The 15,752-nt window shown below is 41.2% G+C and overlaps 1 protein-coding gene across 1 annotated transcript in view; it reads right to left on the bottom strand.

The window, feature by feature from the left end:
- Window positions 1–3,899: 3,899 nt before the first annotated feature.
- Window positions 3,900–15,752, bottom strand: part of COL1A2 (collagen type I alpha 2 chain) — a 50,045-nt gene continuing 38,192 nt past the window's right edge. Inside the window, exons 40-52 of the mRNA XM_073329671.1 lie at window positions 15,310–15,471; window positions 13,604–13,711; window positions 12,344–12,451; window positions 10,285–10,338; window positions 10,070–10,177; window positions 9,846–9,899; window positions 9,368–9,475; window positions 8,613–8,666; window positions 8,359–8,466; window positions 7,175–7,421; window positions 6,357–6,547; window positions 5,243–5,485; window positions 3,900–4,316 (exon numbers count right to left, since the gene is read on the bottom strand). Of these exons, the coding sequence (XP_073185772.1) occupies window positions 4,170–4,316; window positions 5,243–5,485; window positions 6,357–6,547; window positions 7,175–7,421; window positions 8,359–8,466; window positions 8,613–8,666; window positions 9,368–9,475; window positions 9,846–9,899; window positions 10,070–10,177; window positions 10,285–10,338; window positions 12,344–12,451; window positions 13,604–13,711; window positions 15,310–15,471 (1,692 nt within the window). The 3' untranslated portion in view covers window positions 3,900–4,169. The remainder of the gene's footprint in view (window positions 4,317–5,242; window positions 5,486–6,356; window positions 6,548–7,174; window positions 7,422–8,358; window positions 8,467–8,612; window positions 8,667–9,367; window positions 9,476–9,845; window positions 9,900–10,069; window positions 10,178–10,284; window positions 10,339–12,343; window positions 12,452–13,603; window positions 13,712–15,309; window positions 15,472–15,752) is intronic.

Raw genomic sequence — 15,752 nt, forward strand, 5'->3', positions numbered from 1 at the left:
GATGGGTTAAACAAAAGTTTTGTATGTTCTAGCATCCAAGCAGCAGAGGGTGCAATGTGATAGGTTACTTGGAATAGGAGAGAAGCCAGAAGGCAGCTGAGTGGGTAGCAGCTGTCTTTTGTAGCTTGCTTCTTACTCTTAAGTGTTTGTAAGTTATGTGAGCTATTTCACCCAGAAGTAAAGGTTACTTACTCCTGGATGCCCCTATTGTCTTGCCTCTCCCCTACGCTGGATTGCACCTAAGCTTCCCTCCCATGATCTCTAATCATCTCTCACCAACCTGATAGCACCAACTCATGCAAACCTTCCCCAATCTGCCCAGGGCCTGAGACTTTCCTTTGCTCTCCCTGTTTCCAGCCTCCACCATGTCACAACACTTCCTCAACCCAGGTATAACCCAGACTCCCTACCAACCCTCTTCAGCCCACCCTCATCTTGATTCTTGCCTCAACCCTGTCCAACTCCCCTATAAGTATAGGACTACTCCCCCAGCCATGGCCCCAATGGGGAGTCTAAAATATATAGGGGTCACCATTTCCCTCTTCCCTTAGTTTTCTAATTTTTTTTGTCTGAGCCTAGCTGAGGCAGAATCCCCTACCAACATCACATTTCACTTCTGCAGAAGTCCATGACAGGGAGAAGTGCAAAGGGTTACATTATGGGTGCATTCAAGGTTTTAGTTTACAAGACTACAGGAACATGGATGTGGGTACGGAGCTCTCACCCACACTGTCTGAGTAGCTAAGAAATAAGTAGATTAGGTTTTAGAAACACCACCTTAGGGAGTCTGCAAGGATCCCCAGTAGGGATAGGCACTAATGCACTCCAGCACCTTAATGTAGCGAGCAACTAACCCCTTCCTGAACCAGCTCAACAATTATCGGCCTAGAATATTATTTCACAGATATTATGAATTGGGTGCTCAACTCCCTTAGGCCACTTTGAAAATCCCAGCCTTAATCACCTATATTTTAAGCACATAAATGATTGCTGAGCTAGTGTCTCTCTCTTCCCCAAAACACTAAGATGAATAGGGCCAGTGCCCAGTTCTACCAGACACCTTTGCAGCCATCCTAAGGCCTGCAGGTATGCTGGAGGTACTTAGGTGCAGCTAGGGGCACTCGAACATGGGAAAATTTTTATACCCTATTGCGATCCTTTCACTTCTATCTTTGTAGAAACTATTTGGCCTTCAGCTAATCCAGGTGAGCACCAAAACATTTGCAGTTTTAAACACTGTATTTCATACAGCAGTGGGGGAGGGTAGAGAGAATTTTTTTTAAAATAGGAAAATATGGTTGTAGAACTAAAATAAGAAAATGGTTGGTGGGTTGAGGGGCAGGTATAGTAGTTGAGGGGGGAAGGGATAGCTCAGTGGTTTGAGCATTGGCCTGCTAAACCCAGGGTTGTGAGTTCAATCCTTGAGGGGGCCATTTAGGGATTGGGGGCAAAAATTGGGGATTGGTCCTGCTTTGAGCAAGGGGGTTGGACTAGATGACCTCCCTTCCAACCCTGATAGTCTATGATAGTACCTGAAACAACTACTCAGTTATTTATAAAACCAATTAGAGTTCAAGCTGGCAGTGACCCTTTAGTCATTTCATTCAGATCCTTAGGCTCAAAGGGCCATAATTTCAGCAGCCTGAACTTGGACTCCATTTGTTGACATGTGGACTAATAAAGAACGCATTTTGAAGCTTGGGCCTTTAGTCTTCTTCAGCTATCCAGAAACAAGGCTGGAAAGGGGTTCCTTTTTTTGGTATCAGATTGTGGGGTTACAGCTCTCCGCCCTTCCCCCTCCTCAGCCTGTTCTAGTTTGATCTCTCTCTTTGGATTCCACATTGTTCAGTGAGGCGGCTCACCTCTCCAGTGGTACTTCCACTCTGCTTACAGAAAGCTTTGTTCTGTAAACCTTCTGCAAAGCTACCTTCACACGATAGCTGTTAGCAAAGCCCATCTGACCACTTGCGCTGTCTTCTCTGGTTGTCCTTATGCATTCTATGCTGGTGTCTGTCTCTGAAACGCCATCCTAATCTCAGACACCCAGAAATGCTAATCCAGTCAGAATTTCAGTCCAGCTCTGTCAGGAAAGTACCGCCATCCACCAAAGACAGTAAATTCCTCGGGGTAGGGACTGTAGCATCTCTTGTGTCTTGTATGGTGCTGAGGGTACTGTTAGTGCTTAACAAAACATTCTCCTCCTAATAATCTAGAGAACAATTTTTTAACTAGTTTCCTGGTTTGACTTCTGCATATGTATTCAAGAAAGTCAAACTCCTGCCAATAGCAGATTCAACAGCTTGTAGCCAGCCAGGACACAACGGCCCTTTGGAACCAGGGTAATTGGGTCCTCCGTCTTTTTCCTTCATCAGTGCTCAGCAAAAATCCTATCTGGCTGCTGCTGTCGGATACAGAGAGTGGGTGAGATGCAAATCCCTGTGCTCCCTCCCTACTTTGTGCACCCACTCTACACCAGGTGGCATTCGGCCATGAAGCTCTTTAATATTTTAACAAAAGACAACAATCCATTATTACTTGTTATCAATAGTGTCACACCAGGATGCCTAGTGCTTCTGGATTGTCTGTAGATGTTACAGAACAGAGATGTTGAACTGAAGAGTTGAGTAGGCAAACATATCAATAAGCTATTTCTATATGGTCTTGGAATACAGCAAATAAATATCTCATTGCAACAAACAGGCAAAGACAGACAAATGAAACTATGCAAATGTATTGCATGCTTAGCTCAGAAAGAGAAAGGCAACTTCCTCACTGATTAGACTAAATGCCAGAAAGAGCAGAAAAGACTTTGTGTGTGTGTGTGTATGTGTCTGTGCGCGCACGCACGTGCGCCCAGAGATAAGATAATTTAAAATGCCATTTCATTTCACAGTTGAGTGGGGTGTGCATGATCAAACAATGATGTATTTTGCTATCTGGAGTAAAGAAAATAGGATTTTATTTCCTAGATCTAATGTTGCATCTGATTGCATATTCCCATTCTTGTATAATTAATTTAATCCAAGAATTAGCAAAGAAGGACAGACCCTGGGTTATATCACATTTATAGTTTATAGGAAAAGGTGAGCATTAATTGGCGCTTAATGCATTACATTTTGTTTTACTGCTACACCATTAACTGTACTCAAGCAGGCTTCCAATGACTGTTTCAGTGTATTTCTCAAACAGGTAATTTAGCACAACCAAATATGGGCCTGGATGTAGCCAGATATTTTAGCAGAAGTGCTGTATCTTGCTATTTAAAAAAAATATATATTTTTTTGCTTAAGAAGCCAGGTAATTAACAATGCATATACTGGGTACAAATATCTATTGATGCACTTAAGCAAGGAACTTTACTCATTCAATGTTTTCTTTTGGAACACTGGACATGCTTTATTTCAATTTTTTCACAATTTATTTAAACATCTCACATATACAAAATAGGTACAATTTTTTTGAGAAATGATGCTTTCTTTTTACCCATCGTAGAGGATGAAAATGAGATTTAAAGCATGAGCACCTGAATTTGGAGGGAGAGGTTGAAGATGGGGCCGGGGGAGAGAAATGATCCACATGCTTAATCTGGGGGTAAGATGGGACATTCTGACTAAAGTTTTGAGACAGATTTCAAAGAAACAATACAACTTAATACAGAAAAGTGGTATTTCAAATGCTGCTAGCACCAACAAAGTTCAAGTATTGGAAAGATCCTCTATCATACTGAAATTAGCACCTTTGTATTACGAATGGAACTAAAAGCACCTCAGATCATTTGGAGAAGTACCTACTGTGGATGTGGATCACACTTGGCTTTAAGTGTATGAGGTAGTTTAAACCTTTGGAAGTTGTGGTTTTAAACTTCCTCTGTGGAAGATATTCAAAGGCCACAAGTGGTGCAAACTTTCATGATTTTTTATTTTGTTTTTTTTACAAAGGCTGACATTTCCCAAAACAAGGTGTTAAAATCTTGAAAGACTTCTGAGTCCTTTTGGGGCTGTATTAAATTGCATTGCACAACGCTTCAATCAATCCTTCTCCTTCTCTTTTGCCCAGAGTTTAAGCAAGTAGATGAACAGAAGAAATGGAAGGAGTCAGCTTTCAGTATAAAAAAAGAAATGGCAAAGAGAGATTTTTTTTTTTTTGATTTTAAGTTAGTTTGAGTTCATTCATTTGAAACAGACTGGGCCAATGTCCAAACCGAATTCTTGGTCAGCGCCACCAATGTCCAAAAGTGCAATGTCAAGGACGGGCAAGCGAGATGGCTTATTCGTTCTGTATTCAATGATTGTTTTGCCCCATTCATTGGTCTTTCTCTGTAAGATAATAACAGTGATAGTTAGAAGAGTTATTGTGCTGTTTACGGTACCAACATTTCTTCCAGTGAATTTAATCTCTTCTGAAATCTGCTGCAACTAATTTTGCTAGCACAGGTCATCAGTTAGATGCCCACCTACAGATCTTTCATATAAAGAAACATATTTATTTTAATCTTTTAACTTAACATAGCAGCTGATCACTCAGAATAGCAGATTCTGTGTTCTGGCTTTAATATAGTAATATATGCACTAGGGATCAAATCCTCATAGGAAGGGGGAGGGATGCTCAGTGGTTTGAGCATTGGCCTGCTAAACCCAGGGTTGTGAGTTCAATCCTTGAGGGGGCCATTTAGGGATCTGGGACAAAAATTGGGGATTGGCCCTGCTTTGAGCAGGGGGTTAGACTAGATATTCAATGATTCTATGACACTGCCATGGTTGTTGAGCTCCAAGAACTGAATGGAGGGCTGAATAACAGGATTCTCAGCTCCTGCCCGCAGCAGCTAGTATCGAGATGCTTTCCAGTGGCTATGGAGGAGTAGCAGATGTAGGATTTTGGACTACTGGATATGCTGCATGTGTGGACTTTTGCCACTTCTCCAGTTTGCACATCATTCCCTCGGTTCTCTGGGTTAGACAGCTGCATGCAGCTTTCTCTTTGGCATGTAGAGGGGTGAAATGCCTATAAGGTGCTCTCCACCTTTCGGCTCCCCTGTACAGTGAAAGTGTGATATTTCTGTGTTTTGGCCTGTGCACACTTATCGAGAGAGCTGTAGGATTCAACACTAGAGACTAACTATCTTTGACACAATATGAATTTTAATGACTAATGTCCTGCAGAGGAGATTGGTAATCTAGCTCTATATCCATATCCAACTCTACCACTAGAGTAAACAGGAAACCATGCGTCCAGTAGTACTTACAGAGCAGCCATCCTCAAGAACACTGAAAGTGAACCTGCTGTTGCCTTCAGCTCGTAGTTCAACATCATTGGATCCCTGCAGTATAACAGCCTTCTTAAGGTTGCCAGTTTCCACATCCATGTATGCAATGCTGTTCTTACAGTGGTAGGTGATGTTCTGGGAGGCATGGTTGGCCAGCAGACGCATGAAGGCAAGTTGGGTGGCCATATCCTTGGAGGTCACGCCTTCCTCGTTGTATTCAAACTAAAAACAGGAAGGAAGAACTCTAAATCAAATATTCATTGAAATGTAATGGGATATAATATGCTCACAGGATGTGTGTGCGTGTGTCTGAAGTGAACAGGGATGCTAGGAATGTGAAAATCATGGAATTCAGGAGGTTGTGATCTTGAGCACTTTGAGATTTCACCACAAGACCAAAACTACTCAGTTAAAAAAATAACCGAATTAGAGCTATGTAACTGAACAAACGGAATTATTTACAGTTGGGGGTTGAGTGTCTGTTTTTTTCATTATATTACTGGAAATTATAAACGTAAACATCCACGGTGGGCATCTCTCTTCCTTTAATTATGGCAGTGTGAAGCGTTATAATGGCATAACTTTAGGAGGACTCCACTGACGTGTTTCTATTGTAAAGGTCTTCCCAAGCATGTCCAATATAAGTCAGAGCAACATGTTAAAGATAAATTGACTGCAAATTATAAACTTTGCAAAAATGTAAGAGAAGTCCTGCATGGATTTTTGATACATATTCCTATTCAGTGCCTGTATCCCCATACTGACTTGGAACATGCCAGATATACCAGTCCCAGACTTCCCTTGAGCTATGACTAGTAAACATGTTAAGTTTGTGATAAACTGTGTTGTGATTCTGTGATGTTCCCAAAGGGAAAGCAGGATGATTCCAACAAACCCATTTTGCAATTGTGACCAAAACCAGACTTTGAATTCTGCTCTCCAAAGATGAAAGGCTAGTCCATTGCCTCCTATCCTTCCACTAGGAGAGAGTTTTCATTAGTCTGTGCTTTTGAAAAGGGTTACTGTGCAGGCAACTCTTTAGACAGCACTGTAGGTAATAAATTCACTCGAGTTGCACTGTTTGGCCACTCACCTGTGTACCACCATTGATAGTTTCGCCAAACCACACATGCTTCTTGTCCCTGGGGTTCTTGTTGACATACCAGTTCTTAGTGGGGATGTTTTCTGGATTAGCATTGATGCAAGTCTCACCAGTGGAGAAGTCACAGTACACTCTGATGGCATCCATGATGCACCCCTGGTTGGGATCAATCCAGTAGAAACCTGTCATTGAAAAAAAAACCCTGGTCACTAATTCAGCCTCATGCAGGCACTCAGCTACTATGGTAATGGGCATGGCATAAATACCCAAAGGGATAACATAGATACTATAGTTGTGTACATTATTACATTGGCGACCTGCAAACCACAAGAAATCTGTACTTGAATATTGCTAATGTGTGACATTGCATTACTTTCGAAAGCTGAGCATACATAATTATCGTATTGATTTTGTGGTGAGGATTGCACCACAGTGAACAATGAAGGGAAACTCTTCAGGGTGAGCTTGTGTAATTGTGCTGTCAGTAGAGGTAGGGGTTATTGTTTCATTGGTGATTTATTAGGTTAATAATATCCACTGCCTGTCCAGAGTGTTAAGAGTGAAATTTACCCCCTGGCCAATGGCCAGCACAAGTACTATACACCACTTCAATACCACTAATTGGGCTTAAGAAGACTTAAAGTTTATATGCCTTGTGCTGGCTCTCAGCACAGGGGTAAATTTCACCCTTAAAAGAATAAAACTGCTGACACCAGGCCCTAGTCAATCAGGAAACAACATTGAAAGCAAGCTACTAAGCTGAATACAACCAGCGAGCCAGAAGAGGCATCCATCTAGCATTAACATACCACTGGTCCATTCTGGGTGGCTGAGTCTTAAGTCACGGCAGGTGCGGGCTGGGTTCTTCCTGGAGCCTTCTGGGGTCAGGAGGGTCTCAATTTGGTTGTTCAGTGATTTCAGAGTGGCATCAACTTCATAGTCCTTAGGTCTGAGAGATGGCTGATCAGCCCGGTAGTATTCAGCATCATAGCCAATTTCATATCCACCACCATTGGGACCAGGTGGGCCAGGGTGACCAGGTGGACCGGGTGGACCCTAAAGAGGTTCAATGTAAGAAGACAAAGAGCATCCCATTATATAAGTCTGGGCATTGCATTGATGTGCACACTACACCCAATTACTTGCATGAATAGCCCTACTCTAAGGCACAGGATCCTCAGCTCCAGTCTCGAATAGCTGGTAGGGAACTGCTTTGTGATGGATATTTCAGAGTAAAAGGGTAACAGATGCAAGATTTAGGGCCACTGCATCTTCTTTGTGCATGTACTCACTGGCTACAAGCAGTAAGCACTCATCAGCTTGAATAAGGACTCTGCAATTAGGTCTAAGGTTGGTATTCTCGTATAAAGAGAGAACTTAAATGAACAGCTGGTTCAGTCTTCTCATCTTAGCCCCATATTTAATTTACATGACTATTTTATTTAAATGTTTGAATGGCTCACCAAAAATGTGAGGGCCAGGATCAGTCATATAGTCAGACTGGAATAGGAATAATAATAATAATCATCATCATCATGATGATATCACTTTTCATTTATATAGTGCTCAATAATCTGAGGGTTTCAAAGTGCTTTTCAAATTAAGACCAATATAGTTATCCCTATTTTACAGCTGGGGAAACTGAGGCACAAAAAGATTAAGTGACTTGCCCAAAGTCACAAAACACGTCAATGGCAGAACCAAGACTAGAACTCAGCTCTCCAGAATCCTAGTTCTGTGCTTTCATCCGTAGGCCCCCATAAGCAGTTGTACTGTAGCTGTCTTTAATACTATCCTGTAACAAATCTTAATTTTGTAGGGAAACATGTTAGAATGTGAAATAAAAAGTCTTCCACTGTTTGAGGAAAAAAGTAACGTAGAAATCTCTTCCATTTCCTCTTCTTAACTCCCCACCACCAACCACTGGGGCTATTAAGTGATGATTTCAGCTTGTGCCCTTAATTTATCACAAAAAAAAAAAAATCAAACTTACACTAGGACCTTGGCTACCCTGAGAACCACGCACACCAGCAGGTCCAATAGGACCAGGAAGTCCATTGCGACCATCTTTACCATGAGGACCAGAAGGACCAGCAGGACCCTACAACAGAACAACAACTTCTTAATGGAAGTAAACAATACAAGAGAAATAGGAATATCATTTTAAAAAGTCACAGGCATTGGAGAGGGTTACTTGCCCTTTCCTTATTCCAAATGAACAGAGAGTATTCACTTAAATTCCCATACCCTTGGACCAGCAGGGCCGGTGGAACCAGAAGCACCTTGATCTCCGTGGTGGCCCTATTGGAAAAAAGAAAAATCACATCCAGATTAAAAACACTGATACACAGTTATATTAATATGATACTGGTCAGCCATGCCCCAAGGCTTGGAGTTCTGAGACTGGAAAGCTGGTGCCGACCCAGTTCCCTTAGTGAAGTACAGTCAGAGTTAAAGTAGCTGTTGTTGGAGGCATGGGGAGGAAAAGGCCCCATACAATCAACTAGAATCTAAGGAAGATGTTTTAAGACAATAACATTCCTCTATATAAATAAAAGAGGTTTTTATTTAAAGGTCAAAATCTTAAAAGGAATGTCACATTTTTAAAGAGAATGCAATCTATATGAGGATCTTCCATTTTTCCGTGCTAAAGTATTACAACATTGTAATAGAAATGGGTAAATATTGTATTATAATAAAATGAATATGCTTTTAAATATAATGTTGGCCACATTTCAAAACCAATCTCTAAAATTGTGTTTCTATGTTTCAAGTGTGCTGTATGACATTCATAGGAATAGTTTTAGAAGCCTTTTAAAAATTTGATATTTTATGTGGATGGCAACAAACACTAAACTATGTAGGCATATTTCACAGCCTTTGAAAGATTTGTGGGGCGGTGTCAGCCTACAGAGTTGCACATATGAATCTTTATACAGTGTGGTAATTTTATTTATTTCTGTTGTGCTCCCCATTCTAAATTATTACAAATGTTTACTCACAGCAAGACCGGGCAGACCCTGCAATCCATTGTGTCCCTTAAAACCAGGCATGCCTCTAGGTCCTTTATCACCTGGCACACCTTTCTCACCACGTGGACCTTGTGGGCCCTGGAGAAGAAAAACACATCAAAAGAAAAAAAGAAACATAAAATGGAATGTTTTGAAATGTTTTCGAGACATAGTTAGCCAACGTGAAAATGAATCATGAGTAGTCTACGTATGTCATATTCTCGTCGTGAAACATGCATATAGATTCTGTTAACACATGTGGAATCTGCTCAAGGGAGTGTGGATTAGTCCCATGGGAGGGAGATACAGATCTAGATTTGAACAATTCTAGGTATATAATATTTTCAAACCCATAATACTCCTCTCTGGACTCTATTGCCCAAGATTGGGTCCTTAATGAGCAATGAAGTATACATTTTTCATTTCTTACTTAAACTTTTTTGCTGAGAGATTAAAAAAAATTACGTACAGCAAGACCTCTTGCACCAGCAGGACCAACAGAACCAGTAACACCAACAGGACCCTGAAACACGCACATAAAATACATGTAAACTATAACATCATATTAATGGAAAAGCTCAGTGCCCTGTGTATACTGGTTGCCAGGACAAGTGAGCAGTAAGTGTTCTTAATAGCTGTGTTCTGCACTAGCAAGTGTTTTAAGTAATATGAGCAATTAAAGTCTGATCTTACAGGTTCACCACGATTTCCAGGCTTTCCGGAAGGACCAACTGCACCATGAGCACCAGGGGCACCAGCAGCACCAGCGAGACCATTGTTGCCAGGATAACCACGCTCACCCTAAAGACAAGGGAAGGTGAGAGGAAGCAGAGAGTGTATCAATACTGGCTTCTTATAAGGATCGACAAATATCTGCCACAAGTATGAAACAAAAGAGAAAAGCTTACCTTGAAACCAGGAGCACCATCACGGCCTGGAGGACCATCATTACCAGGATTGCCCTGTTAAAACAGCATAAGAAACCAGTCACCCAAATATCAACGGAGAGCTGTGCATCCAGTTGCAGTTCCTTGTGTATATGAAACTTATCAGACATTTAAAAAAAAAAAGACAGCACAAATCTTGACAAACAAAAACAACCAATCAACCAACCAAAGCCTACAAGGAAACTTCACATATTATATTTGCTACCTACTTTCTGGATGGATACTGACAAGTTGTACATTTGTACGTGCCGTATAAAGGCCATCCTCAGATATTTCAAATCTGTTTAAGTCGTATAAAAGATTGGATAGAATTCAAATATTTTAGAAGGCAGGGACCAGATTCCGTAGAAGAAGAAAATTGTTTTTCACCTCCATCCTCTAAAATGATCTTTACATCAATACAGCAGTAGCCGTCACTTAACAGGCACCCTAGCAAAGGGCACCCTGCGTACTTGAAAAAAGTGCCAGTGGTGGGGGCTGGCAAGGGGGTGGCGAAATCAACGTAATGCATTACACAGATTTCAGACAGTAGATTCAGGGCCCAATGACTCCATTTGTGGACTTCATTAGTGCCAACTCATGTTAGCAAGCATCAATTTCTTCCTCTGTGACCTTTTGGTTGATTTCAGCTGCTTCCCCGATGTTATGGATGCTTAACTAGTGTTCTCTTGATATGAACATCACAGAGCATGGAAGTTATTTATGTTTAAAGAAATTCATGCAATGAAGTGAATGTTCTCTGATCACATTGTGTTCCAGTGAGCATCTAATAACCTGAGGCATCGCTTAAACTTATAAATTAAGTTTCACCAGTTTGTACCAATCGAGGGGCTTATTCTACAGTTATAGGGGGCAGAAATAATTTATTTATACTTTATTTTTACTCCCCAGATGATTAGATTATGCATGGTTGCTGTATGGCCGGGCATGGTTGGGCAAAGGGTTTCCTCTCTCAAGGATTTGATTCCCCCCAAGGGAAGGGAAAGAGGGCGGAGAGAAGGTGGAACAATAGCCCTCCCTTCCAGCTTGCAGAGCAAGGCCAGTACATCGGGGGAGCAGATGGCTCCCCTCGCACTCTCCCTAGTGCACAAGAAGCAGCTTCAGCACTGATTGTGGCTCTCTGGTGCTCCTCCTGGACAGACGGCTCCATGTTATCCACTGCATAGAAGTGTGGCTTAAAAGCCACAGTCTGCTCCTTAACGTTTTTAGACTGCATATGTCTTTTCAGATTTTGAAACGCTTACCTTTTATGGGCTCTTTTCCCATCAATTCAAGCACACAGGGAGATATTATGCAGTTAACTCCCACTGTTTCTCTGATAGGGCTTAGAACACGCTAGGTGTTGTGCGATCATTAACAGCTTACATTCTGAAAGCTTGAGGTATGTGCTTAATTTCTGTCCCTTAACATTGGCTTTGAATTAAGAGGTAAGACTTTGTTTTTAGGATTATGTGTATTGCATTCCCCATTCAGTGTTGTTTTTGCATTTCACTAACTCACTACAAGAGATACATATGCAGCAGAGGTGAATTATGTCTAAATGATGTTTGGTTCTGAGTACTTTAAAAATTATGGGATAACGAGACTTCCAGATAAATTCTTCCTTCTAGCCCAGTCCTCTACCCCCAGAATAGATTATCCTTCTCAGCTCCTCTAATGGACTCCTATCTTCCTCCCATTCCTGAGTCCTTGATTTGACTTATATTGCCATAGAACCCAGAAGCCCCAATCAGGTTTGAGGCCCTATTCTGACATGATCCCTGCCTGCAAGAGCTTGCAGCATAGGAAGTGGAGGAAGCTGGCTGCATTCCCATTATGATTTGGACTCACTGCTCCATCTAGGACCCCTCTGATGTGGAGCCTGGATTCCCAATGATCCTGCTTTAATCTTCCCCTAAAATTCTGTAGGATGTAATTTTGCTAGCAGAACTGTCTCCAGCAATGCCCTGTTTTTCCACATATGTTTCTCATTATTCTGAACTAACCCCCCTTCCCCAAAATGATATAAAATGTAGCTTACATCACGGCCAGCTTCACCAGGGGGACCGTTCAGACCAGGAGCACCCGAGGGGCCAGAGGGACCACGTGAACCGGAAGGACCGGAAATACCAGCAGGGCCTGGCTCACCCTAGCAAGGGAACAAGAGTAGGACACGGTATTGCAATTCACATACTGGCTTTATCAAGCAACACTTTTCTGAATATTTATTTCTGCCCATGAACTGCACACATAGAAGAAATATCTCTTTAAGGAGTTCCAGAAGTAAAGGAGAATTTGGACAAACTAACGTATGTATCTGACTACAAAAAGCAATTTTCTTTACTTCATGCTTTGTGCCTTCTCCCTCCCCCAGCCAATGTGAGAAACAAAAGCTTAATAGTGAAAGATTAATATTACACATTCTGGAACAGGTTTTCAAAAGGGAAAGAGCCGAGGGTTAGGTATAAATGCATGCCAATGGGTGTCCTCATTTCCAGACACAAATAAGGTGGTTACAGTTGAAAATGGCTGTTGAAATGCCCAACAGGACATACATATTATCCGTGTGTGTGTGTGTGTGTGTGTGTGTGAGAGAGAGATTGTGGTAATTTGACATGTGAGTTAGACACAACGTTGCAACGGGATTTTTGCACGCGGTCCTAGACTGCTGCCATTTGGAAAATCTTGGCATATGCTTGAAAACCTGTCTCTCCCCCAAACAGAAGCTGGCCCAATAAAAGATATTACCTCACCCACCTTGTCTCTCTAAGATCTTGATGAAGGCAGATTTGTGACATGAGCATCTGTGTGTCATCTAAAGAACATTTTAATTCATAAGTGTATAACTGACTTGATTTAGCCCATGGGATACAAACTAAAAGAGAACCTCATTAATTGACATTAATGACGGAGAGATCCATTACCAATTACTGTGCAGTGCAATTAGTGGGAAAGTAAACACACAAAATTAAAAATAACAGGGGATGATGCATAGCAAAATGTAAGAAGGGATTTTTTGGGGGGTGCAAATTAAGGGATGGGATGTACAGATTAGCATATTAGCCAGAATTAGTGAGGTTCTACTATACTCTAAATCCCAAATCCCAGAATCAGTCTTACTGTTTCTTTGAAGAAAGTATTAAATATAGTGAGCCACTCTGATCTCACACCAATTTTACATTGTTCTGACTCCACTGATCAGAATCTGGTTCTATATGTCCTAGATTAAATGTTAAAGAAAAAGTCAATTTTATCTCTGAAGTTTCTGATAAAAGGAATATAACTGATGTCATAGACTCACTGTTCCTCCAGAAATGCCAGGAAGACCACGTTCTCCCCGAGAGCCAGGGAGACCAAGGATACCAGGAGCACCAAGAATACCCTGAGGTCCTGAGGTACCAGGAGGACCCTGAGGAAGGAGGAAGAGAACATCGAACGTTATGGTCCTTGTCTATAAAAATGGAGCTTTGCAGTGGCACTGCAAATCTGAATGGATTTTTTACCAAGACGAAATTTTTGCAATTTGATTTGATCCCATAATTGCACCAAGTTCTTTCAGAGGAATCTCACTACATAGTTCTCAGCAATAATTCCCATACAAGAGAAGTTAGACATTCTGTATTTTGCATTACATTTCAAAGTTAAAGTCTCTAATATATATAGCTGCTGAAAACTCTTCCAACAAAAATATTTTCCAATTGAAAGTTTTGTTGGTGAAAAATTTATTTTTCTCTGTGTTCTGCTGAGCCCTTGTAATATCCCATGCCTTTGGCATGCCATAGAGGGAGGGCTGTGCAGAAAGAATCTGGTATTTTTCAGTATAGTGATAGGATAAATCTATTTAATGAGATGCTGTAGTATAAAAACTGATCCTCTAATCTTTGGAAGGATTTAAAGATACCAATGTGAACATACACTCTGCTGTTGAGAGTCCTTTGCTGTACTCTATTTTGCTGAAATTGTGAAGGGGTGAGCTAGTTTGGTCCAAGAATAGCTAGCTAGGGCCCATATTCATTTATGCCTATGCAATGTGAGTGTAAAATGTTATTAGGTCAGGTGCAAATGAATATGCTAGGTGTAAAGTAGTGCGGAATCAGGCCTATTAGCTCCATTATCCAATATTTCTAATACAAAATTAGATTTTCTTGTTCAGAAATGTTCTACAAAGATTTACACTGGATATAAGGGGCACATTTTTAAGTGTGATGCATAAAGATTTAACTACACAGCTTTCATCAGCATTATTGTCAGTTGCATGCACAAATCATATGTGTGGCACTACAGAATTAACTGTTTGCTGTAAATAAAATAGATCATAGAAAGAATAACTGATAGAGAAGCAGAAAGCAATAACCCAAGGTAGCCTATACTCTAGGCCCTCAAAATATCATTTTGGCCTTAGCACGGCTAGTAATTCTGAGAGTGCAAGTTGAAGAGCACTGATCAATTTTGTTGTTGTACAATTTTAAACCTACAGTTTAGATCACTTAGACCTCATCCACTTATTAGGGATTCTGAGCTATAAGTGACCTGAAATTGTCTAAAACATACAATTACAAATTCCTTCCTTAGCATCATATTTGGTCTTTTATTGTGCAGGAAAGCAATATGCTTGCCCCACAGCTTAATGGCAGAAAGCCAAATTCTGCCACCCTTACTCAGACCGAATACTATGTTCCTCTGCAAATAGCCCCACTGGTCTCAGAAGGGTGTTCTCAGACTAATATGCTACTCAGCAGAAGTAAAGGCAGCAGAAGCTGACTCAGAGAGCTTATAACACACTTTGCCCTTCACAGCACTAATTCAACTAAGCACTTAAGCATGTACTTAAATCCCACTGAAGTCAATGAGACTTAGGGACATACTCAGAAGGAATCATGAGCTTACACGCTTTGCCAGATAGGGGCTAAAAGAGAAAACTGCTGAAGCACAAGACCTGTACTGGAATTTGTAATATTTACATTAAAAGCAACATTTAGGAATGTGAAGAGATGTTGTATGACTTACAGCACCACCAGGCTCTCCAGATGGACCTTTCTCACCAGTGAAACCAGGTGGGCCAACGATACCTTGTTCACCAGGACGACCAACTGGACCAGTATCACCACGTGGGCCTCTAGGACCATCTTTGCCAGACTGGCCAGGAGGACCAGGGGGACCAGTGATACCCTAGGATTAAATATAAGCATTAGTTCACTATCCTGCAGAGACAGATTATTCATCATTTCTCAATGAAACAAAAAAGGCACGCAGCAATAGTTTATTAGGGATTTAGGCCCAGATCCTCAAAGGTATTTGGGCGGGGGGTCTAACTTTCATTAGAAAGTTAGAAGTTCCAGTGTCTCCTTCCCTTACTCACCATGTATGTCTGAAATCAATGGAACTACCCCAGGAGCAGTGTGAATAAGTGGTACGATTTGGCCCAGAATAAACTATAGTCTTGGTTCTGT

This window comes from Lepidochelys kempii, chromosome 2, assembly GCF_965140265.1.
Source record: "Lepidochelys kempii isolate rLepKem1 chromosome 2, rLepKem1.hap2, whole genome shotgun sequence".
In the NCBI taxonomy this organism is placed as follows: Eukaryota; Metazoa; Chordata; order Testudines; family Cheloniidae; genus Lepidochelys; species Lepidochelys kempii.